The sequence below is a fragment of the Eptesicus fuscus genome, chromosome 22 (genome assembly GCF_027574615.1).
Source record: "Eptesicus fuscus isolate TK198812 chromosome 22, DD_ASM_mEF_20220401, whole genome shotgun sequence".
Taxonomy (NCBI): domain Eukaryota; kingdom Metazoa; phylum Chordata; class Mammalia; order Chiroptera; family Vespertilionidae; genus Eptesicus; species Eptesicus fuscus.
The window spans coordinates 26,163,964-26,188,111 of NC_072494.1; the positions used below are offsets into that span (position 1 = coordinate 26,163,964).

At 40.5% G+C, this 24,148-nt stretch overlaps 1 protein-coding gene across 4 annotated transcripts in view; it reads left to right on the plus strand.

The window, feature by feature from the left end:
* The window catches only part of C22H1orf21 (chromosome 22 C1orf21 homolog), a 185,759-nt gene that overhangs the window by 100,353 nt on the left and 61,258 nt on the right, over window positions 1-24,148 (plus strand). For 3 of the 4 annotated variants that reach the window (XM_054712045.1, XM_008145952.3, XM_054712046.1), the window contains one exon: window positions 7,573-7,667. In XM_054712045.1, the coding sequence (XP_054568020.1) occupies window positions 7,573-7,667 (95 nt within the window). Of the gene's footprint in view, window positions 1-7,127; window positions 7,285-7,572; window positions 7,668-24,148 lie in introns of all 4 variants that reach the window. The other variant, XM_054712047.1, reaches the window with a different exon arrangement.

Below are 24,148 nucleotides of genomic sequence, written 5' to 3' on the forward strand. Positions count from 1 at the left end.
AAACACCTCCACATCTATTCTCCACAAAGAGAAAGTCTAAAAACATAATTGTCCTGGTTATTTTTGAACAACTTATATTTTTACACCATTAGAAGAACTTAATGTATCAAACCATCTTTTTAAAAATTTATTTTTTATTGTTGACAGTATTATAGATGTCTCCCATTTTACCCCCCTCCTCCCAGCCCCTGCCCCCATGTCTTTTACTACCCTATTGCCTGTGTGTGTCCACGGGCTATGCATGTAAGTATATAAATTATTTGATTTATCTCTTCTCGTCCCTCCCAACCCATGTCAGTCTGTTCCATGCCTCCATGCTTCAGGTCTTACTTTGTTGGTCAGTTCGTTTTATTCATTAGATTCCACAAATAAGTGAGTTCATGTGATATTTGTCTTCCTCAGATTGGCTTATTTCACTGAGTGTATTTTCCAGGTCCATCCATGCTATCCCAAAGGGTAAGAGGCCCCTCTTTTTCACAGCTGCATAGTATTCCATAGTGTAAATGTCCCACAGCTTTTTTTTATCCATTCCTCTACTGATGGGCACTTGGGCTGTTTCCATATCTTAGCTATCGTAAAAAAAAAAATCCTGCTATGAACATAGGGGTGCATATATTCTTTCTGATTGGTCTTTTGGGGGTTTTAGGATATACTAGTGTTCCCAGAAGTGGGACCGCTGGGTCAAATGGAAGTTCCATTTTTAATTTTTTTAGGAAACTCCATACTGTTTTCCACCATCTTATTTTAATTTTTTTTTATTTGAAACACATTCTGAAAAGAACTGAGAGTATTTGATATTTGATATTAAATGCACCAAAGCCTTATTTTAGAAATGTTCAAACCATATAGAATGGGCAGTTATCTGCAAATCATTTAATAATTGTTGCATTAGAAAGAACGAAGTCACTTGCTACAAGTGAGGATGATGATCAGTCAGGGGCTCCCTGACTCAGAGAGTTGCTGATGGTGAGTGAGGTCCTGCAGCCAAATCTCTGCTTTGTGCATAAGGTTGTTGCATCACAGCCTTATGACCTCTTCCCCCACTGAAGATGAAGATGTGAATTTTCTTTCTTTTAATTCTCACCCAAGGATGTTTGCCATTGATTCTAGAGAGAGAGGAAAAGGAGAGGGAGAGGAAGAGGGACAGGGGGAGAGAGGGAGAGAGGGAGGTGGGGGGGAGAGAGAGAGAGAGAGAGAGAGAGAGAGAGAGAGAGAGAGAGAGAGAAGAGAAGAGAAGAGAAGAGGAGGGGAGGGGAGGGGAGGGGGGAGGGGAGGGGAGGGGAGGGGAGGGGGGAGGAGGGGAGGGGGGAGGAGAGGGGAAGGGAAGGGAGGGGAGAGGAGAGAAGCATCTATCAGTTGCCTGCCCCATGCGCCCCAAAGGAGCATCACAACCTGGACATGTACCCTGACCGGAAATTGAACCCATGATCTTTCGGGGCATGGGATGATGCCTCAACCAACTGAGCCACACTGGCTAGGGCTGGAGATGTTACTTTTTGAAGTATAACGCAACTGGTCTTACAAAGTCAGAGTGAGTTTCTGTGATTAAGAGACTAAATTTTGAACCAAGCTATAGATACTATTTTATATTTGTGTCATGTATTGTCTGTTGACTGGTATTCCCAGTCATAGAAATGTTATTGTGCTTAGTTTTATATTTACTTAGAAACTTGCAGTTTATGTAAAGCCTTCACCAGAGTCAAGCATATGGTTAAAGGCACTCTAACTAGTTATAAAAACTTTGTATTGCCACTTACTTCAAGTTTTCAGCTAATCTGTGCACCTGCTTTTTGTGGCTTAGCCATCTTGGAACTCAAGAATGGCCCAAGTGTTCTGCATCCGGGCCCCAACATATAAGAGATTCTTGGAAGATTCAGTTCTATCTTAAGCTTGGAACAGTTTACCATTAGTCTAAATCACCTCATATGTGAAGGAAATAACTTGGAGTTTTGGGCAAGTTTTAGAAGTGAAAAGTGAGAACTTTAGAAATTTGGAGGCAGAAGAGATACTTGTAGCCCAGAGAGATTAAAAAAAGAAATTTCATAAAGAAAGTGAGACTTGGGCTAGAATAGCCTTTGAGTCAACTGAGAGATGGGAAGGAAATTCCAGATAGGGGAATAATATAATTTTCGTTCAAAGCCTAAATACAGTTCAGCCAAGGATTTCACATTGAGGCTATCCACAGACCAAAGGTGGACTTGAAATGGGCAGTTTCGCCCACATCGTACTTGTGCCTGCAAAAATGCAAAGAATAGTATTGATATTTTTAAATTAGAGATCTTTTTTTGGAGAACCCAGCAGGGAAAAAGTAGACCCCTGAGACCAAAAGGACTGAGCCCCTGAGAAAGTCCAGGGCTTAGTACCCAGCAAATGTTTGTTGAATGACTAATGGAGGCTTGAACAGCTGATGAGGTGGATGGAGTGCTCCCAAGGAAAGGCCGCTCTCTCCTAATGCAGTGGCCTCATCTCTCCGTCTTTGCTTTGTAGTGCCAGTGTCCTGCCTCTTTGTCCTTCCAGAAAAGGGGTTCCCTTCCACAGTTACGTTCTTTGGAGCAGCCTCCCTCCCCCTTTAGGCTCTGAAACAGTCATTCTAAATTGGAACTTCACCCGTTCACTCTGCCGCCCTCACTGTAGGCTGTGAGCCAGTGGTGATAATCGTGTGAAGATATGTAAGGAGACAGAGGAGCATTATGTTGTACCCCGGGTCTCGCTTAAATAAGAATCACTTTTCTTTTTCCAAAACTAAATGTTTATTATTCTTTCAAAATTATTTCCTATTTTCAATAAAGTAATATGGGCATGTAGTCCAAAAAAAAAAAAAACTAAAAGTTTATTATGGACGATAAACCCCCTTCTCACTTCCTCTCTCATTTGTTAACACAGTAAAGTCACAATTTTTGGTTCAAGTAATTATTGATGTTTACCTTATATTTTATGCTTTAAAAAATAGTGTTCCCAGCAAAACCAGCAACGACTAACATTTATTGAGCATTTACTATGAACTGGGCACTGTTTTCATGTTGTAATTCATGTGACTCAGTGTGAGATCAGGCACCATAAATATCACAGATGAAGAAACCAAGGCACAGAAGGGAAGGCCATAATGCTGTGTATTCTAGCTCCAGAGGCTGAGCTCCTCGCCACTGTGAATGCTCATCTGTTGAAAAAAATCCTTCCAAGTAAGGAAGTAAAGAACGTAGGCAAGAATTTGAAGTTGTACCAGGATTTGGGGACTTAGATTTAGTTCACTTGGAAGACAGAATGTTCAATAGAAAAACCCAAGGGGAATAAGTTTATGCTATAAACCAGAAGAGTTTGTTTCTTTTAATTGGCTTATTTGTTTTTGTAAATACTTCTCGTACCTTCTTTCCCAAGCCCTCGTGTTTCCCTGAGCATAGAATAATAGTCCACCAAAGGATCTTCATGCAGATTCTGGGCGAAGAGGCCATCCAGCTCTTTTCATTAAGATGCGCAGATGCTGGGCTATTTAGAGATGAGGATATGAACACGGAACTTTTGGAATTGGAACAGTCCTGGGGAAGATGGGATTTATTATTACAGATGTTCCACTGATCAAAGGAAGGCTGGGTGAGAAGGTATGACAGTAGGTATACCTTTCACCAGTTTAGTAAACAACTGTAGCCCTGGCCGGGTGCCTCAGTTGGTTAGAGCATCGTCCCAATACACCAATGTTGTGGGTTCCATCGCCAGTCAGGGCACCCACAAGAAGCAACCGATGAATACACAATTAAGTGAAACAACATATAATTTTTAAAAAACAACTATAAGATGTCTTCTTACCTCAGAGAGCAGCATATATAGGGGTCTTCTGCTTTCTTCCTTCTTCCTCATCTAATATATACACTTAGGGAAATTGTTAACTTTTTTTATACTTCCAGTATTATATAAATTCATCCAGTACTCATCTCCAGCTGATTGACTCCTTTACAAGTCAGTTCTACTGATTACAAAAGTAACTTGGTCACAGATCTATCCGAGAAGCCTGGGCGATCTGGGAAAGGCCTAGGAAGTTGTCCATAATGGAAGAATTGAGGGGATCCAGAAGATGAGGATGATTCCATACTCACCTAAAGTCGGTCCAGCCAATCAATCCCCTTCTAACTCTAAAAACGTACATACATTGAATATACTTTATGTCAAAAGCGCGGTACCGAGATTTGGTGGGAAACAGTGTTTTCGCCATGATGGAGCTGCCACAAAAGCAATTGGCCCCTCTCTGATGTCATCTGAGGGATGAAATGCCAGAAGCATCACCAAAGCATTGCTTTTCCCCTGATCGGTTTGGCTTGCACAGCTTGCAGCTGCACACATAGAGAGGATGGGGAGGGGTGTCTGTCTACTGTTTCTGATGTGCATTTGAATAAGCCACCTGACAAGACCAACAGGAAGAAAAGAAAAATTGTGAACAGGTGTTGCGGGAGCTGCAGGAAGACGATCCTGCTCCCCCTCCTCTTAATCAAGTTGGCTCAGTGTCCTTGGGGCTGGGGACCTTGGGGCTGGGGACCTTGGGGCTGGGGACAGTGGCCGGGCCAACTGCCTCCAGTGTGGGATCGGATTAAGGGGGCCTGCAGTCCCACATTGATGCCCCCGCACCTTAAACAAAAGGAGAACCGGATTTCTGTGGTGGTGGCTTCACTGTCACAACCCGAAGGGCTCATTCGCCTGCACAGAGGCCGGTCCTGAGGGCTGCGTCACCATGGAAATGGGTGACACATGTGTGATGAGTTGTGTGTTTCCAGATGGACACCTTCATGCCGTTGAGAAACCTGACAGCCCGTTTTTACGTATTTCCCTTGTCCAAGCGGTGGCTTATGTAAGGGTCTTGCTGGCTCTTTTGTTTTCTTCCAGGATGACTCCTGTCCAGTGTGTGTGTAAGGAATCATGATGGGTCGGGCTCTGTGGTCGTGGCTGTTTGCTCTTCCTTTCTTCGCAGCCAATCACAGTGCGTTCCTCTAGCACAGCGTTGGCTTGCCAGCCGTGGTTGCTAATGACGCACTCAGTCCTCCCCTCTTTCTACATTCGTGATGACTCTGCCTTGATGCTAAAAGAAAGCCCGTGTTCGGGATAATGCTGCTTCGAAAGTCACGTAACCAGCAGCTCTCCCAGTTCACTGAAGAAATAATATTAGAAAAGTGTGAATAGTGCGTCTGCTGCTTTCAATTCAGTTGTGTTCCCTGGAGGGATGAAGAGACTGGAGACTGAGGATTGCGAGGATGCTGAGAGAGCAGTGGGCGGTGGCTTGGCGGATGGGAGAGGACGGGGCGAGGCGAGGGCAGCTTCTCTCTAGAAGATACCTTTTGCTGTGCAGCTGGCTTAAGGGCCATCTTTCGGAAGGTTCTTTCAGAAGGTTGTTTAGGTCCTAAAATGCTGTGCTTTCCCCAGTCTATCATATGAGTGTTTTGAGTCCTATAAACAAAAGTCATACAATCCACTGGAATTGTGTTAAAATATACTGTGTGTGTGTGTGTAATTTATATTTAAGTAATTAGAGACTCACTGTAAGTCATTAAGATCACAGTTTAGATCAGTTAAATGTTAGTAATTATCCCAGCGAGCCATGGTTTATAAATATTAATGTCCCAACTGAAGTTAAGGAGGCCCATCTTAGCTATTATTTTTTCCTTTATTTTTCTCTCTCTAATTGTACTGGATGCATAATTTGTCAGTGTCCTTTTTTTATTAAAAAAACAAAACTGCTTTTCCAAATTCTGAGTAAATAGTCCTTAATTAAATGTGCGGATTTTTTTTTTAATATATTTTATTGATTTTTTACAGAGAGGAAGGGAGAGGGAAAGAAAGCCAGAATCATCGATGAGAGAGAAACATCGACCAGCTGCCTCCTGCACACCCTCTACTGGGGATGTGCTCGCAACCAAGGTACATGCCCTTGACCGGAATCGAACCTGGGCCCCTTCAGTCCGTAGGCCGACGCTCTAGCCACTGAGCCAAACCGGTTTCGGCAAATGTGCGGATTTTATTAATTCACTTTTTTTTTTCTCTTCTGAATATCAGATTGGAAAGTGAAATTCTTGTGTGTTGTAATTGTGGATCAGAATTCATTGATAAACCTGTTAACACATTTAGGACTTGGTATTCCTAAAGGGCTCATTACTGTAACCTCTCACCAGTTTTTCTAATTTCTTTAGAAAGAAGCAAAAGCAATAAGTACCTTGAATTATCAGGTGGAAAAAAAAAGGATTGGCTTAGCCATGAACATGAAATCTTTATTCAGATATATGCACATGTATTACTTTCATAAGGGTGATCATTTTAAGGGTGATAATTTACCTGGCGGAATATTGCTATAACAAATGTATTTGGGGGGGAGGGGGATAGTATGAGGAAGCCTAAAAGTATAAAGAAAGTGGTATAAAAAAGCAAGAAAGTATATAAAATATGTCATTGTATCAAATTACTCATAGGCAATAAGAAAATATATTGCAACTTCCTGAACTGATATACAAACTTCTTTAGTGATTGACATCTTTCAAGTAACCTATTATAGACATTATTTCATGCCATATGCTAGGCAATCATCAGTTTGTTAGCAGATGAAATTTTCTAATGCAATCATTTCTATGATTCTCCCCCCCCCCCCCCCCGACAAATCGGACTACAGATGACTCAAAGTCACACATATTTTGGACCTAGTTTGCTCAAGTCATATCCTGTTGATAGGACTCTGATGAAAATGTCATCATCGTCATCACCAAACTCTACCCTGAAAGAGAGCTCTAGCTGCAACTTTTCCTGAGTTTGGCTCATGGTGTTTATCAATATTAGGATTTATTGTACTCTCTCCTTAGCTGTTGAGAAGCCGAGGTCTCACCATGGCCCACTATGCTCTCCAGTCTTATATGATATACCTACCTGTTATATCCATTAGAATTACAGCTCTCGGTACATGTGACTTTATAGGGAGGTTAAATTAAATTAGTGTGTGTGTGTGTGTGTGTGTGTGTGTGTAGAGCATGTGAAATAATTGCAGAATGCTCCTTATTTAATATGGGGATTACAAATAGGAACAATTTATTTCCCATTGTTTATATCTGTTTGTTGATCAGTTAAGCTCTTTAGTCTTAAACAGTTCTTTGTTTTTTCAAAAGAGAGAAATTCGGTGTACCTGAACTGCTGAAAATTGCTGCCACTGGTATTGTGAACTCATATTCTCATAACGAAAACATTAGTCCATGAGGAGAAACATCTTCCTTAGACCATCACGTGATAGGTCCTTGAGTGTGCAGACCCCAAATCGTTTTACAGGTGGGATCACCTGCTTCCTCGGCCCCCTCTGCCTCTGTCAAAGGGCCAGGCAGTGCCACTGTCGTTAGCTGTCCCCGTGGCACCGAGCTGTCCCCCGGAGACAGAGGAGATTGCGTCTTAGAAAGAGGCTGGTGAAGCTCAATCCAGATGATTTCAAATGAACCCCAAAGAAAGAGCGCAGGGAAAGGGTTCTTAACAAATTACGCTATTGGGCTTTTCTCACTGACACTTTCCTACCTTTGTGGGGAAAAAAAGTTATAAAATGTCTTTTCTTTTTTTGGTACTCAGACGAGTATAGGATCAAACCGGTGGAAGAGGTCAAATACATGAAAAATGGGGCAGAAGAGGAGCAGAAAATAGCAGCCAGGAACCAAGAAAACTTGGTAAGAATTGAATTTCTCGTATAACAATGCATTTTGGTGACACCATTGTAATAAAATCTGCACTGCGTGTTTAAATGGCAACTCCCTCACTGGGCATAAGATTTCTTGAAAATGCTGTCACTATTTATAGCTTGCCTGGAAGCCAACCATGACTCCTGTATCCTGTTTGTTCCTGAATAAGCCCTTCTTTAATCTTGATAGAGAAAGCTCCAGGGGAAACAATAGCAAAATTATTAGTGTTTTAAAATGGTTAGATTTAAAGGGAAAAGCATGCAGCAGGGTTGAGATTTATGGGGAGAGGACCATTCTTTTCTTTTTCTCCAGCTCCTTTAAATCTTCTACAGGTCAGGGTGTGCTGGACATGTAGTATGTTGGGGAAGTTGCCTTTCAAGGGAAAATAGTGTACTTTCAAGGTAGGTCTCTATCGAAATAGCATTTCACATTCGTCATGTTAAAGGTGTTAGGGGATTGAGTTAATGTGAGAATTGTAATGACCCGAAACGGAAAAGGTCGGAACCTTTTTCTTTAATAGGAATCAATAGACATGCTTCAACTTGATATTCCATCTCTATAAAAACATTTAGTTAATTGTCATTTTGGCTGATTTCTTAAAGGAGGTTACAAGTCGTTAAGAATATGCATTTATTCGGGTTTGCTGGAGCAACATTGCTTTTATATTTTATTGTGGGATTACCTATTTGCTTTTTTTTTTCATGTTCAACTGAATGTACTTATAAGAATCTCGCAATGTCATGAAATATCTTCACTTGACTTAAACTCCTTTTTCTGCGATGTGCTTTGTTTTTATGACTTCTGCACTAGCACAGGGAGGCGGCAGAATATGAACCCAGTGCTCATGAGTGCCGAAGGCTGTCACTTTCCACAATACACGAATGAACGGAATGGGCTCATTCTTTTTTCTCTATTCTGTTCTGAACATCTGATCTACAACTCAAAATACTGCAGTGGTAACAACAGCATTTTAGATGACTTTAAAGGAACGAAAATACTTTGTAACAAAATTTTGCTTCAAAAATGGGGGCAGGAGCAGGTGGAGGGTGTCAATGGTGGGGAAAGGGGACATCTGTAATATTTTCAACGATAAAGATACGTTTTTTAAAATGGGATTTGGATTTTAAGGTTTCACTTAAGTCACAAGAGAGTCATCATACCTATTGTATATTTTAACATAAACACCTAAATCCAGAAAAAGGTAACTATGATTAAATAGTGGAAGTTAATATTATCAGACTTTTTACATGAATTTTTTTTTTACCCTGAATAAATAAATAGAAGATCTAAGTAGTTGAAGAATCCTAGTCATTTTTCTACTTTACTGAAAAAATCAGAGTTTCTCCTTGCTTGATATAATTTCGGCTTGGTTTATGAATTTCATCTTTAATAATAATACTTCCATTGGAGGCTAAAGTCACTGGAGACCAGCCCAGCAGTGGCTGTTTCTCGGATCTAACTAGTGCCCATCCCTACTTCCCATGCTTGTATTTCTGAAACTTCAGGGAATAAATGACCTTTATCTTACAGCGTGTGAGTTTTCCCTCCAAGTGCTCTTATCATATTTAGGCCAATTCAACATTTTTCCTTTTCTCTTAGTGCTGTGGTGTATCCTTTTTCACACGGTGGCCAGTATATCTACACCAGTGCTTTTTTTCCTCTGCAGATTGTAGATTCAAAGGGGGAGACATTTCTGGTCTCATTTACTTGTGGATCATCTGTGACCACCCCACACCCCTTCACTCTGCCTGCCACTCGGAGTCCAGGCCTCCAGCAGCGGTTTTCAAGTGTGTAAAGACTTCCACAGCGAACGGAGAGTCAGTGGGTCTCTGATTCGGAGACTTCTGGACTGCTTTCCAAAGTTAATGATTTTCAGCTCTCCAGGAGTATTTCTCCTTGGTCACCTGGTCCGTCCTTTAGGGCGCATAGTCAGATATTGACCAGGCATGTAGCTTGGGAAAACTAATAGCCTCCTACATTTGAAGCTTGCATTGGAAGATGGATGGAATAGATTTAGCAATTCTTGAATTTTACCTCCATTAAAATGATCTGAGTCGAGCAGTTTTTTATGTTTCAAAGAATGGTTTTATTTAAGATGTAGGTCAAAGTAATTTTAAACATTTTTTTATTCAAACTGCAGAAATTAAGGGGCTCAGCAGACATACCAAGGCAGGGTGACAGTGGAGGCAGAAACTACCCGGGTTCAAATTTCAGCCCTGCCACTTGCTTGCTCCTTGGGGGATCAAGTTACTATTCTAAACCTCCCTCCCATTCATTAGAGGAAAAGTGCCTCCTGACGGTGCTGTTTGGAGGATGACATGGATGTGCATTGTAAGGCTTTGAGTGCAGTGCCTGCTACACGATAAGCCCCTAGTAAGAGTTAGGCATTATCGTATAAAACAAAAGGAAAGAATAGAGGATGTTAGAGTCGGTGTTTCTTTCCTTTTTCCTTCAGCTATTTAGTGAGAGATTTCTAAATGAACACTTTAGGTTAATGTCAGTGTTACATACAGGCTGAAAAATCTTGCTCTGGAACTATGAAATTATTTAAACAAGTATGTTTTGAGCACTATTATGTATAAGGCCCTTACTTGTATTGAGAGACTCAGGAAAGTTGAGAAAACAGTTCAGTTCAACAAATATTTTTATTGCCTCTGTGTGCAAGACTCTGTACTAGACTGCAGAAAAATAGAAAAGTAAGGAAGGCACTGACCTTCACCTTCAGGCACTTGTGTTGCAGTGGACAAGGTGAGCACCAAATGATTATAAATAAAACAGGGTGAGTCCGGCCAGTGTGGCTCAATGGTTGAGCGTAGACCCAGGAACCAAGAGGTCACTGGTTCGATTCCGGTCAGGACACATGCCTAGGTTGCGGGCTTAATCCCCAGTATGGGGCGTGTAGGAGGCAGCCAGTCAATGATGTTTCTCTGTCATCGATGTTTCTCTCTCTCTCTCCCCTTCCTCTCTCTCTAAAAATCAGTAAAAACATATTTAAAAATAAAACAGGGTGAGATTGATTCCAACCAAGAGGGCAGTACAAAGTGCTGCTGATGTCAGCGGAAGCAGAGATCTGTCTGTTGGGGCATCGGACCCCACTTCATGAAAGAGCTGGTATTTCCAACGGGCCTCGAAGAACAGAATAAGGACGAGGGCCCCAGGCAGAAATAACAGAACTGGGAACGCAAAAGAGATTTAATAAAAAGCTCATAGTCCTGTTTGATTGGGGAATAGAAAGGAGGAAGAGAAATTGTCGTAGGGTAGCAGTGGGAAATTAGAATCAGAATGTAGATGAGGTAATATAGAGCCTCGATGTCCAGCTGAGAGATCCGAAATTAATTCCGTGGATCCAAGGGAGCCTTTGGAGGTTTTCAGCAAGACCTTGGCGTGATGAGATTACGATTTGAGAAAGATTGTGTGGCAGCAGCACGTGTATATGGGTTGGTGTGGGGTGCTCAGGTGGGAGATCATTTATAATAGTTTTTGCAAGAAGCAATGAACCTGAATTAAGGTGGTGGCAGGGAGAATAGTAAAGATTTGGTTGGGTTGCAATAGAAGCAACAACAATTGACAACTTATTACAGAAATTAACAAAAGACAAAACAAGGAATCAGAATATAATGGCAATACCAAGATTGTGATGCCTCCCCACTCCCCACCCCGGAAAGGTGACTGGTGGTAGCAAGAATAAATAGCATCTTCAATGAAATGGGACAGTTACTAGGAAGATTGTGTTTGCTGAAAATATAAGGTGTTTCTTCCTTCCTTTATCCCTTCATTATTTACTGTTGCCCACCCTTCAAAAGATCAGTGTGTCCGTAAGAGAGAAAGTTAAGCCACTGTTCACACGACAGTGTAGTAGGCGCAGTAACAGAACAGCTGTACTACCAGAGTCTGTGCTTTGGAGGACTCAGAGGCCCATCAGACATAAATCCCACCCTAGGGAGCTCACTTCTGGTATCGATTAGAAGGCATGTGACCTAAATGACCACAAGTCAAGGAACATTGTGAATATAGAGGTTGGTTTTGAGCAAGCAAAACCTTAGGAACATGCAGAACATCTATACGGAGAAATCCAGCAAAGCGCAAAAATGAGGGTGTGGAGTCCAGGACCACTGCCTGGGATACACTAGGTGTTCAGTATATGTTTACTTGAATGGATGGGTGAATGAATGAATTACAGGAGTTGGCACCTAGTAGTTGGATCAGAAGTATTCTTAAAATTTTTTTATTAATTTATATTGGATTATAATGGACATACAGACATATATTAGTTTCAGGTGTACATTATAATGTATCTGCATTTATATACCTTGCAAAATGGTCACCACAATAAGTCTAGTACCCATCTATCACCACGCATAGTTAGTTATTATGATGTTAATTCACTATTTTCCTTACCCCATGACTTATTTTATAACTGGAATTTTTAGATCTCCAGTCACTTGGGCCCCTTGACTGCAGTTTCTGTGGCTGGAGGAGATTCATGCTGTTTTTCTGAAGCTGATGAGGAATCATTTATATGCCAATCACTTATGTCTCTACAGAGACGTGCGTTAATTCCAATTTTCAGTATTTCTGGACATTGTATATCCTACTTTACGCTCTCAGACTTTAATGCCTTCTTAAGGAAGGTGGTGTGACTTGGAGATAACATATAGATATACAGCAATTTGGGTCTGGGCTCCATCATTTCTAGCTTTATAATTTTGGTCAAATATTTAAAACTTCTGAACTTCAAGTTCTTCCTTTGGAAACTGGGAATAACAAAAATTATTGTATTAGAAGAAAACTCAGGATATGTTTAGAATCTTAGTAAAGAGAGGCTTTCTTAAATAAGACATGGAAAGGCAAAGCTATGGAGAAAGAAAAGTGGTTATTTCATTAGGTCAAAATTAGTGCTTCTATAAAACAAAAAATACCCCCCCAAAAAAAGTAGTTAATAGATAGGCAACAGCCTGGGAGAAAATAATTATGACCTATAAGTGGCAAAAGACTAATATCTGAGATTTAGAAAGAACACTTATAAATAACTAAGAAGAAGATAATCCATTAGAAAAGTAGGTAAATGAAATGAACAGATGGTTCATGGTAGAGGATATTAACAATCAGCATATGAAAAGATGTTCCGTATCGCTAGTACGGCGGGTGATCTCTTACCCAACTCACTGCATTAGAAGATTCACAAATTCCTCTCCGAAAGACGCCGACTGCAGCCGAAGGTGTGCTTACGTGGATGTCTGGTGGGCTGCTTTCTAGAACACCTCTGTGCTTTCGCTCCCTCAGTTAATTGTATGTTTTCTAAGAGCCGGTGTGATGGTTCCCAAGCCTGTTTATACTGGTTGAATGTCATTGTAATTACGCAATTTAGTGAAGTAATATGTACACCAATGAAACACAAGTGTGGAAAGAGAGCTGTTTCAGTGAAAATTAAATGCGTTAGAAAGTCTTGATGCAGGCACAGTACCGAAAGCTCGCTGTTAAATTAAATGTTGCACTCAGATTAATTCACAGGGCCTTTATACTCACATAAGAAACCAAACCAGGGAATCTTGGGTGTGCATTATAAGGTTGTTGCTAATGCCGGGGTGTATGGAGATCCAGTCAGTGGTTCCTCTCTTAAGGGAGCATCATTCCTACGTCAAAAGATGGGAGATGGAAGGCACAGCTCTGTTTTTAAAATTAAATAACATACTCATTTTTATGTTGCCCTGCTTTCATTGCCTTGTCACTAGTTTAATTACCAGTCTAGATGGCATTGCCTAATACGCCTTTCACTGTAGTCAGGAAAATGCAAATTCAAGCATGATCCTTTAGATTGGCAAAAATTTCAAGTTCGATAATATCATATTTTGGCGTGGTTGTAGGAAAATCAGTATTCACATACTAGTGGTAAACAGCTTGGAGGACAATTTAGCAGCATCTATTAAAATGCAAACAGGTACACCCATGATACAGCACCTTCACATCTTGGTATTCACCCAGGCAGCTGCCTGCGTGCATGAGGAAGCTTGCACAAGACTCCTCACTGCAGTACTGTTTCTATTAGTGAGAAATGGAAAAGAACCTCCATGCTTGTCAGTAGGAGAGTGGCATAGCTGTAGTATAGCAGACAGCAATTACGTGGAATGACTTAGAGCTTTATGAACTGTCTTGGAGAAATGCAAGTGGTAGAATGGATGTGTATAGTATACCAATTAAGTGGTATATAAATAGAACAACTATATCTATATATTTATATCTACATATATATGTATATGTAGATATATATATTAGGGAGAGAGAGAGAGAGAGAGAGAGAGAGAGAGAGAGAGAGAGAGAGAGATTCTGCTAAATTGTCTTCCAAGTCTATACAGAAAATCTGGATAGATGTGACCAAAACTACTAACAGTGGATACCTGAGTTGATGGGGGATGTAAGCATGCCAAGGCTCAGTTTCCTCTCTGCAAAATGGGGATAATAATTGAGCCCACTTTAGCAGGAAGTTGTTAAAGTTAAATAAGATATGCCTGCAAACTTTTAGCACAGTTTCTGTCACAGAAAATGCCACCGTTGGCTGTTGTCAACAATGGAGTTGGATTGGGTGGGAAGGATGAGACTGAATTGGATGTGGTGCTAAAAGGGAATTTTAATGTTATTAACTTTTTAAAGAAAATACAAGTAGATTGTGTGATCTAAAATTGAAAAAGGTAGGATAATAATAACAAAGCTCCAATTTTGACTACGTGGGAATCTATAATGTAAATAGGATTGTGTCATTTTTTCATTATCTTAAATATTCCTGGTGTTTCTTCATCCTCTGATATCTGATTAACAGAAGGCAGTTAAAAGGAAGCTCAGGGATCACCCAGCTTCACTTTGTGTAGATTAACACTTTGCATATAAATAATTTAAATTATTCCAGACTTGGTGGTATCCAGTCCCCTTGGTTTTTCCAAAGTAAGTGGCTTGACAAATAAAGACATTCAGTTTTAGCTGTGAAGTACTCCCCCTTCCTATACACTAAAACATTATCTTGTTTTCCTTGATTTACATTTGTCATTCTTTAGCTGTCCTCACATAGGCGTTAATAAACCATTTTCTGGTGGATTTTGTTTATGTGTTTCGTTGTTGGTGGTGGGTTTGTTTGTTGTTGTTGTTTTGGTATTTCCTGGATTTCTATGTATTACAATGTTTTTTATTCACTATTTTCAGCTATTTTTGTATAAATGAGATGACATACATCAGATGACACATATCTTGGGTGGCTGCACTTTGATTTTATACTTATGCATGGAGGTGAGGACTGATTTGAAACACCCTTGTATAACTCACCAACTCCTGAGTGCAATCAAATGGCAAAATAAACAGTGTTCTAATGTGCTTTTGTGGGAGAATAGAATCAAGCTGTAGGCGTGACTGCATTCTCCCTCCGCCTGTTGGGTTTGTAAGAGCCTCCAATGTGTTACATTTCCAGCAAATGTCAGAACATCTAGTTGCAGAAATTAAGACTTGGACAGCAGTAGATATGCTGGATATGAGGAATGTTCCAGAAACTATGAGAACTCTCCTTGGAGCAGTGGTAACTAGATGGTAAAAAGTGGGACATGTCCCTGACCCACAGAATACATGTGGTTGAAGCAGGCCCATGTAGTGTTCTCCAAAGCATTGGATTGATTGACAGCCTGAAACCAGAGAATAGTCAGCAATTCCATTTGTCACTGTAGGTCAGTAGAAAAGCTAAGTGCTCAAGACCACAATCATCATATCACTCTCTTTATTAGAGTAGACCAGTAAAGAATAAAATCATGTGAACATTATAAACTTTGATCTATAAGGTTTTTTATACCAAGATATATATATGTTCCCATAACGATGTTCTCATAATTGGGAGCCCTCTAAGAGTCGATTGAAACTCTTCTTTTTAACAAATTCAACCATGTTTACTCATTCAGTGACTCTCTAGAGCAGCTACTAGACCAGCAACCTGACTTTTTTGCTTAAAGGTTGTTCCTTGTGATCTTAGCAATGGCTGTTTATCTTTGAGTGTTTGTCCTCAAATGGAAGGTCAAGTAATTATTTTTAGAAACCAAATAAGACAAAAGACCGTGACTTTGAGTTGTCCCAATTTCCCAACCATTTAAACATTCCTGGTACTATTGAGAATACGTTAAAATAAGCAAACTGACATGACAAACAAAGAGTCCAGCTCTGTGAAGCACCTCTTCCCTCTCCTCCTTCCTTCTAGGAGTGTGCTGGATTTGAGCTCAGGCTGGGCCTGGCATGGGCTATAGGGGGAGGGCTGCACTTGAGGGAGATAATTCCTGGTTGGGGCAAAATCTAGAGGACTGAGGGTTCCCAAACCAAAGTGAAGATAGAGGGTGGTCCTGAGAGTATCTGATTCAGACAAGAGAAACCTCTTCCTAGAGCAGCTTCGTAGACATCACTTTAGCACGAGACTCATCCCCAAAGTTCCCCTGCTTCTAATTCAGTGGTCTCATTTCCCACTTCCTGTTCTCTCAGGTATACGATGCTGACATCAGCCTTGGTTGCTTCTAGATTATTAGAAGAATAGCATCAGGATCCCCGGCATGATCTTCCTGAACCTTTTAGTTTCTTAAAGGAATAACAGATCGGGTGGGTAGAGGTTTTGGTGGCACAGAAGGAAGGAACGCGAGGGAAGGATGCTGCCTCTTCATCGATCTTGGAGATGTCCTCTGTCCAGCTAGCATTTTTGTGTTACTTGAGCCAGGCACATTCAAGGTCTTACAGAATCTTCTGGCACTGTGCTCATTTGTTTTAGCCTCGGACAGGCGTAGACTTTAATTCTCTACAGATGAGGGATTGTCGAATCAGCCTTGTAAGTTTCGAGTGTTGAACAAAAGCAAAGTTCCTGATTCAGGGACGGAATGTTAAGAGAATAAAAGCATGCCCACAAAGTGCTTTGTAAACACAAAGCCCAACAAAAAATTAGAGTGATGATTGTTGTCACTACAGGACACCTGGGTTTGTTTCTGAGCTTAGTTGCTATTTCATGGTGGAAACAAAGGTAAGGCACAGCATTCTTCTGGTTTTAAGTCAGAGTTCATGCCAGTCCCTTTGAACAAAGACATATCACCATACACACTTCATTCTCCAACAAAGAAAGAGCAGTATTAAAGTTATACTCAGCAGATACAGAAACCAGTGCATCGAAGGTGGTTTTTGGAGCAACTACTATAATCATCCAAAAACGCTAAGGCATAGCAGAACATGACTGAAATCCTATTTCAAATGGCTTTTTCTTTCTCTTTTCCATGCTAGTACACTGAGCCGACCACATGCACGTGAACATGCTCTTAGGATCCTTGTATAACATACCTCTTGAATCAATCTCCAATGCAATGACTTCAGTTCTCGCTGTCAGCTATGCATTGTCTGGGCCCTGAAGGAATATAAGGATTGACAAAGCACAGCTGCGACTCTCAGGAAACTCAAGGGGTGGCAGATATATGCACAATAAGTCCCTAATAGGGACCCTAACGAAGTCTTTCGGGCGATCAAGAATGGGACGGGGGAGCCTGACTGGGAGATCTGGGGGGAGGCTCAGAGAGCTGGCCTTGAACTAAAGCAAGGTTTCATTGGCAGATAGGTTCGGAAAGGGATTTCAAGCAGCAGGCAGGGAGATGCGGCGTGAGTGACGAGTAGATGGAGGTTGATGGAGCACGGTGTGTTTATTTGGTTAGTTGCTGTGTGACAGCTGTTTTTTCTTTTTAGGCAGCACATTAATTTCTGGTTTATAGATTCTTTAACCAGTTTGCAGTGTTCGTAACTACAGAATAATTAGAGCAGATCTCTGCTCATCTAATTGAAAGATTGAGGGTGTTGATAATGACTTCCCTTTTCCTAGCATTGTTGCAAAACATGATGGCTTTTAAATATGCTTTCCTTGGACACAAGGGGCTGTCTGAAGTTGTTGTGCAAGGCTACTCCTGACCTTCTCCTGCTCGGCAAAGGATAGCTGCTCATTTATCCCCTGAAACGTTCCCTGTTTAGCTGTGGGAAGTATAGCAAATACAAACAATACCTGGGATTTAAACTTTGGGCCTCTTCTCCAAGCGCAATAGAAATAGAAAATGAAAAGAAGCCCTTCTCGAAAGCTCGATTTGATTTGATCCACTTGGTCATTTTAGGTATTGGATTGATTTATCTAAAACATGGATGTTTTTTACCCATGAGGCCCCATCGCACAGCAGAGTGGAGAGAGATGAGTGACAACTGAGCGGGCCACCTAAGATGCGACCATCGCTATTAGACTATCCAGAACGATAGCGCAGAGGTGTGCCTTTTCTGCGGGTTGTTCATATTTCTCTCTTATCTCCTGCGTGATGCTAAAAATAAAACCAAAGCATCTAAGTTTCACTCCTCAGTTGGCAAACTCAGTGAGGTAGCTTACCCGAAATTAATAATGTATGCCCTGGAGGTGAGGGTAGCGAAAGAAGGTTAATGTTTCCAAGAGTCTGGGCTTTGAGATGTGTCTCTTCTTGTGGGCTTTATTTGTGAGCAAATCATACCCAGTCCTAACAGAGATAAGGATTCACCAACCCCGTTTGTTTTGAAAAGATTCTTGGTGATACTGACAACACATTCTATACCTGTCATTCAGAAAAGAGAGAAATAAATAACCAGGCATAAAAAAAATTCACACATCTTCTTTAAAGACAGGAGGATGTGTTGTTTAGCTTGTCAACCTCACAATAGATGTATTGAAGATGCCGTTGTCACTGCCCGCTCCGTTCATAATCGGCCTAATTTAATTTATTTCCTGGGTTCTCCGTATGGTAATAGATGCCAAACTTCCTCCTTCTTTGAAAATAAATTATATTTATTTTCCAAAACTTAATGAGCTGGCTCCATTTTTTTAAATTTTTATTTTTGGTTCATCTCAGAGTGTGATGGTTTAGCATGGATTTCTATTTAACTGGCAGACTTCTGCTCAGAGCTAGATCATTAGAGGGCTTGCTCCATTGGAGGCTGACCAACTTTTTTTTACTACTTTATGGATTTGCAAAGTGGAGGGCGCTTAGACCAGAGACAAGACAGGAATCTGGTGATTGGACCTAGAGGATGAGGTCTGGGCTGGTCTCAGAGACAAAGCAGACGTGTCACTGTTGGAAGTGGGCTGCAGCAGTTCTGACATGAACCTGGGTCTCCCAGATGCTAACTAGGGTTCCTTTACTTCTCCTGAGTCTGAGACATGCAGAGCCTGAAAGGAGTGTCAGGGAACACCAACCGTTCGTACAGAAAACCTCATTCTAGTGAAACGGTCCATGTGATGATGTCTGAACACTCACAAGGTTTGGTATTACTGACACCGTGTCCTATCAGAACATCTGCTGTCCAGGAGCTGATGGTCCAGTGAACAAGATGAACAAGCCATAGCGATTGGACCTTGTTTATTCCTGTTGTTCTCTATTTAACTGGGTTTTTAAATTAACTGTTCCCTGATTATAAATGTGTCACTTGCTTGAATTACTTAAAAGCATCCTTGGGAAATAGAGAAGTGGATAAAAAGAAATAAAATCAGTCATAAATCCCATAACAATTGTTTATGTTTTTATTCCTAATATACATAGAGATATAACTTTTTTTCCTGAGGAAAAAAATGAACCTGAGTTTCTTACAGAGTTAAGCAGAGCCTTATCTAACATCCAGAAATCATGCTCCTGTGATATCTTCCTAAATTATTTTAAAAACTAAGATCACACAAAAACCTTCACAGGAATGTTGATAGTAGCTTTATTTATAGTCATAAAAAAAACTAGTATGTTAGTGAACATTTCCATAATTAATATCCAGCCATTCCCTTAGGATAAATCCCTGTACATAGGATTCTTGAGACAAATATATCTACTTGATTACCCTTTCTCCAAAAAAGAAATCTTTGGCCAACTTGCCTTTCTACCACCAGACTATCTTCTTTACCACATGGGGCATTTTGCAATTTTTAGTTGTTGCTACCTATAGCTTTTTGTTTTGATTTGCATTTCTTCGATTACTACTGAGTTTTCACCTTTTAAAATGTGTTTATAACTTAGAATGAAGGGCCACTGGGATGAGATCCTTGTCTATTTTAATTTGGGACCTGACCTAAGGCAGGTACTAATAAATATGTAATGAATAGATGAATAAGTTGTATTTCTTATGCTTTACTTTTACTGGAATCTGATATTTCCCTTTTATTGGAGTCTAAAGAAAAGCAAGGCAAGAGGATTGGTTAATTCTGTTCTTACCCAGGAATATAAAACTGGATATCCTCATGAGAATTCCTAAGTAACGGCCTCCTTGGACCTTACTCGGATAAGTTGGCTCATCCTTATGATGCCGCCTTTGAACTTGACCCAAGATATTGCCCCATGAGAACATTGCACAAAATGGGAGGAATGGTTACATTCAGGGAATCATGACATGAGCTGAAGTTTTATTACATATTCTAACATCAGTCACCCACCCATTCATTGGTACACCCCTTCAATTAGGATACAGAACTGGGATATCAGTATTTTTTAAACATTTGAAATATTCATCAGTTATTCCAACAGTGCTGAATTAAACATATCAATACAGTTGGACAAGATCACTTCACTGGCTGCTGGAAGATTTGGGTCATTCAGTAGATTTCAGCATCCTGAAGAAGAGCACCCTTACTCAATACTATGGACCAAGAACATCAAAACTTATAAGGTTCCTGCTTCAACCTCAGGGTAGCTTGGAGTCTCATAAATGATGAGATCATTTAACTGAGGTGAAACTCTTGGGATATTATGGATATTAGAGTATTTGTAGAAAATACTCTAAAAAGTGACTGCTTAAAATAGCCATTAGTTTGGGAGTACATTGAGATGACCTAACAATACTAATATTTTCTGAGTGGAAACAATGGTGTTTATTATTATTATTATTATTCCTTAAATAAAGACTGTTCTGCTTCTCCACTTTTGCAAATAGTGATATTTTGCTTTATTAAGGCAAAGATAAACATGCCTGCAGGGGTAAATGGAAGAAAATAGCTTTTATTTGAATCTTAACATTAGTTCTTAAAACCTCCTTTATTTTTACATAAATTTTGATTATTATAATTATCTTCATACCATTAGTTTCCATGGAAAATTAACTTCCATTTGTAGCATCTTAATTTGTCATAAAATTACCATAAAATTTATACAATGTACTCTTCGTATGTATTTCAGTGATTAGATCATAAGCTTCTAGTATTATTTGTCTTAAAAGCTTTTTTAAATGTATTGATTTTAGAGAGAGAGAGAGAGAAACACCAATTTGTTGTCCCACTCATTTAGGCATTCATTAGTTGATTCTTGTAATGGGCCCGGACAGGGGATTGAAGCCAAAACCATGGCATATCGGGACAAGGCTCTGAGCTTACCCTGTCAGGGCTAGTTTTATCTGTCTTGATTTTATCTTTTTATTTCGTGGCATCTTCTTTTCTATCATTTGGCTTTTGAGGTTTTTTTTAAGTTATTATTTTAAACCAAGAAAGCATATGAGCATTAAGAAATTTTGGCCTAAGGTTCTGATTGTGTAAGCAGAAGCCATATCAGTGTTGTGATATAGACAGGAATTTTGTGACCGACCCATGAAATGCATCTAAAGACTAAACTCCAAGAGAAGTTTGCTTGTGTTAACTGACCAGAAGGGTATGGGAGAGTTATCTCTGGGGAGCAGGGTTATGAAACATTCCTCTTCTTTTAAAAGAATCTTTTCTGCATTTAAAATGTTTTTCTCTTAAGTGGACATTTGTTGCTTTTAAAACTCAGGAAATTATACCAAAAGCGTTTAAAACAAGGATTTGTAGCAGAGCACACAGCAGCACTCATACTGTTTCAAATGTTCGTTGCTTTTTCCCTTGTAATGGACACTGTCATGAGAGAAGGGAAAAGGGCCATTCACACACCTTCCATCTCAGCTGAGAACCAGTGGAAACTCCATTCTGCTTTAGGTGGCGTGGTCAGTGAGTGAATGTGGCCATAGACTTCTCAGGGTTTTCTAATCTCAGAAGGTAAATTCATTCACATGTGGACAACTTGCTTTGCTATTTAGGAGTTCTTTAAAAAGATATAATATAAGTTCTGTTTTGAAACTGTTCTCATTTAGTGCGAAATAGCACTATTTTTTTTATTTTATTGTTAGCATTAGTGACAGGAAAGTTGAGTTAACCAGATTTCCCAGGGAATGGAATATGTTGATGAAACACCATAATTCCTTTATTCTTGCCTGATTCTGGAAAGTTTTTTGAAATATATTTGTCCCCTCTTTGTTAGTAAGTGCAGGATTTTGAACATTAGTAAATGTTTCCTTCGTGATTCATTTTCTTGCCTGGCCTTAAGGTCATTGTCAAAATACCAAAAACTGAACAATAAATCCAGAAGGTGAGGAGATTTGGTTAAATCTGTGCTAGCGCCCTAACCGGTTTGGCTCAGTGGATAGAGCGTCGGCCTGTGGACTGAAGGGTCCCAGGTTCGATTCCGGTCAAGGGCATGTACCTTGGTTGCGGGCACATCCCCAGTAGGGGGTGTACAGGAGGCAGCTGATCAATGTTTCTCTCTCATAGATGTTTCTAACTCTCTATCCCTCTCCCTTCCTCTCTGTAAAAAAATCAATAAAATATATTTAAAACAAATACATAAATAAATCTGTGCTAGCTTTCTGACATCCCCTAGAATAGACTTTGTTTTTTTTTCTACACACTGTTTTCTTTCAGACTTACCCTCTAAGTATTGTTGGAGCATCCTTCCATTCCCAGCACTTCATTCTTTCACTTGGGATCATTAGTGCTGAATTCTCTCTCATCAGCTCAGGTGGAGTTTGGCAGGTAATACAAACATCAGTGAGGTTATGGGCATTCTGAAACTGTTCAGGGACTCACTCGGGTTGGTTATTGTTTTAAACAGAGAATCGTTCGACAGTCTGATGGTAAACTAACTGCAAACATATCTAACCATTCTGCTGAGGACGCACTCTGTTCGCTGGGTAAAAAATAAAAGCATCGGCTTTGAAACAGAACACCTCTGTGTAGCCTATTCATTGAGAAATAGCCCAAAATGTAAGAATGTTTACATAGGTACGTTTTTTATCATTCCTCAGCCCTTTAAGAGAATAACCCTCAACTAGGGAATTGGCTCAGCCACCACTCTAGGTATGTATGATATTTTAATATACGCCCCCCCCCCCAATCTCCCAGTTTTTAATATACGCGGCCCTCCCCCAATCTCCCAGTTGCTTAAAGAAATAGTTGCTTCATCCTAGAAGAAAACCAACACCACCACTATTCTGGTGATCTATTATTGACTAACAACCACTACAAAATGTAGAGCCTTCAAATAATAAGGTACCGTTTCCTGGTTCTGTGGATGGACTGACTTCAGCGAGACAGCTCTTGCTTAGGGTTGCTCACGCACTTGCACTTGGATGTTGGCTGGGGTTGTAGTCACGCTAAGGCTCAACTGTATGTTCCAGATGGCCTCTGCACAGGGCTGGTAGCTGATGCTGGCTGTGAGCTCCACTGGAGCTATCGACAAGCACCTACATACAACTTCACCACATGGCGTGGGCTTCTCACCGCATGGTGGTCTGCGAACAGTCTCGCTTCTCACCTGACAGCTGGCTTCCTAGAGCCAGCGGCACTTCCTCCAGTCCATTTGTCAGAGCAGCCGCAGAGCCTGCCCAGAGTCATGGGAGTGGAAAGAGGCTCGGGGGTTGCACGGCAGGGGGGCACAAATGGGAGAGACTGTAGCAGCCGTCTTAGGGAACGACAGTCAGCTACAGCCGTTAACCTGTTCTAGTGTCAGGGAGGGTAGGGACAGCTTATTGTGAAAAGCATTGTGGGAAATCCACTTGGCTTCAGAAACCTGGATTATGTCTGTGGTTCAAGTTTCTATTTTAAAAGAAAAAGCTGACAGAGAAACACACCTACTTCATGCTTGAGGAAAACGCCTTTGTAGGTACCAGCTACCCAAAAGGCTCAATGTACCTAATCCAGGGAAACGAAATCATTGTGTTGTTCCTGTGTCAGACAGAGGCTGGCCTTGGTCCCGAGTCTAGGAAAAGCAGTCTCTGGCATCCAGCCTGGCCGAGCTACGTTCTGAATGATGACCTCACTCAAACTCCATGAGCCGTGGTCTCTCATCTATAAAATAGCAGTAGTGATTTCTGTCTATTCTGTGTTGTTTGTAATTTCTGTAAAACACCTGGTATTTTTCAGCTCATAGTAAGTATGTAAGGAAAGCTAGCTGTTTTCCTCTTATCTGTTTTCTCTTTTCTGTCTGAATCATATGCCCTGAAAACCTACCAGTTACTAAAGGGTTTTAAAGGGCACTCCAGTGCTTGATAACTTCGGTTTTACTATTTTGTTGAGCATCATCCATAGAGTTTTTTAAATGGAGTCTTCTAATTAATTTCAATTTCAGGTCTTTGAACTTATAAATACAGTAGATGAT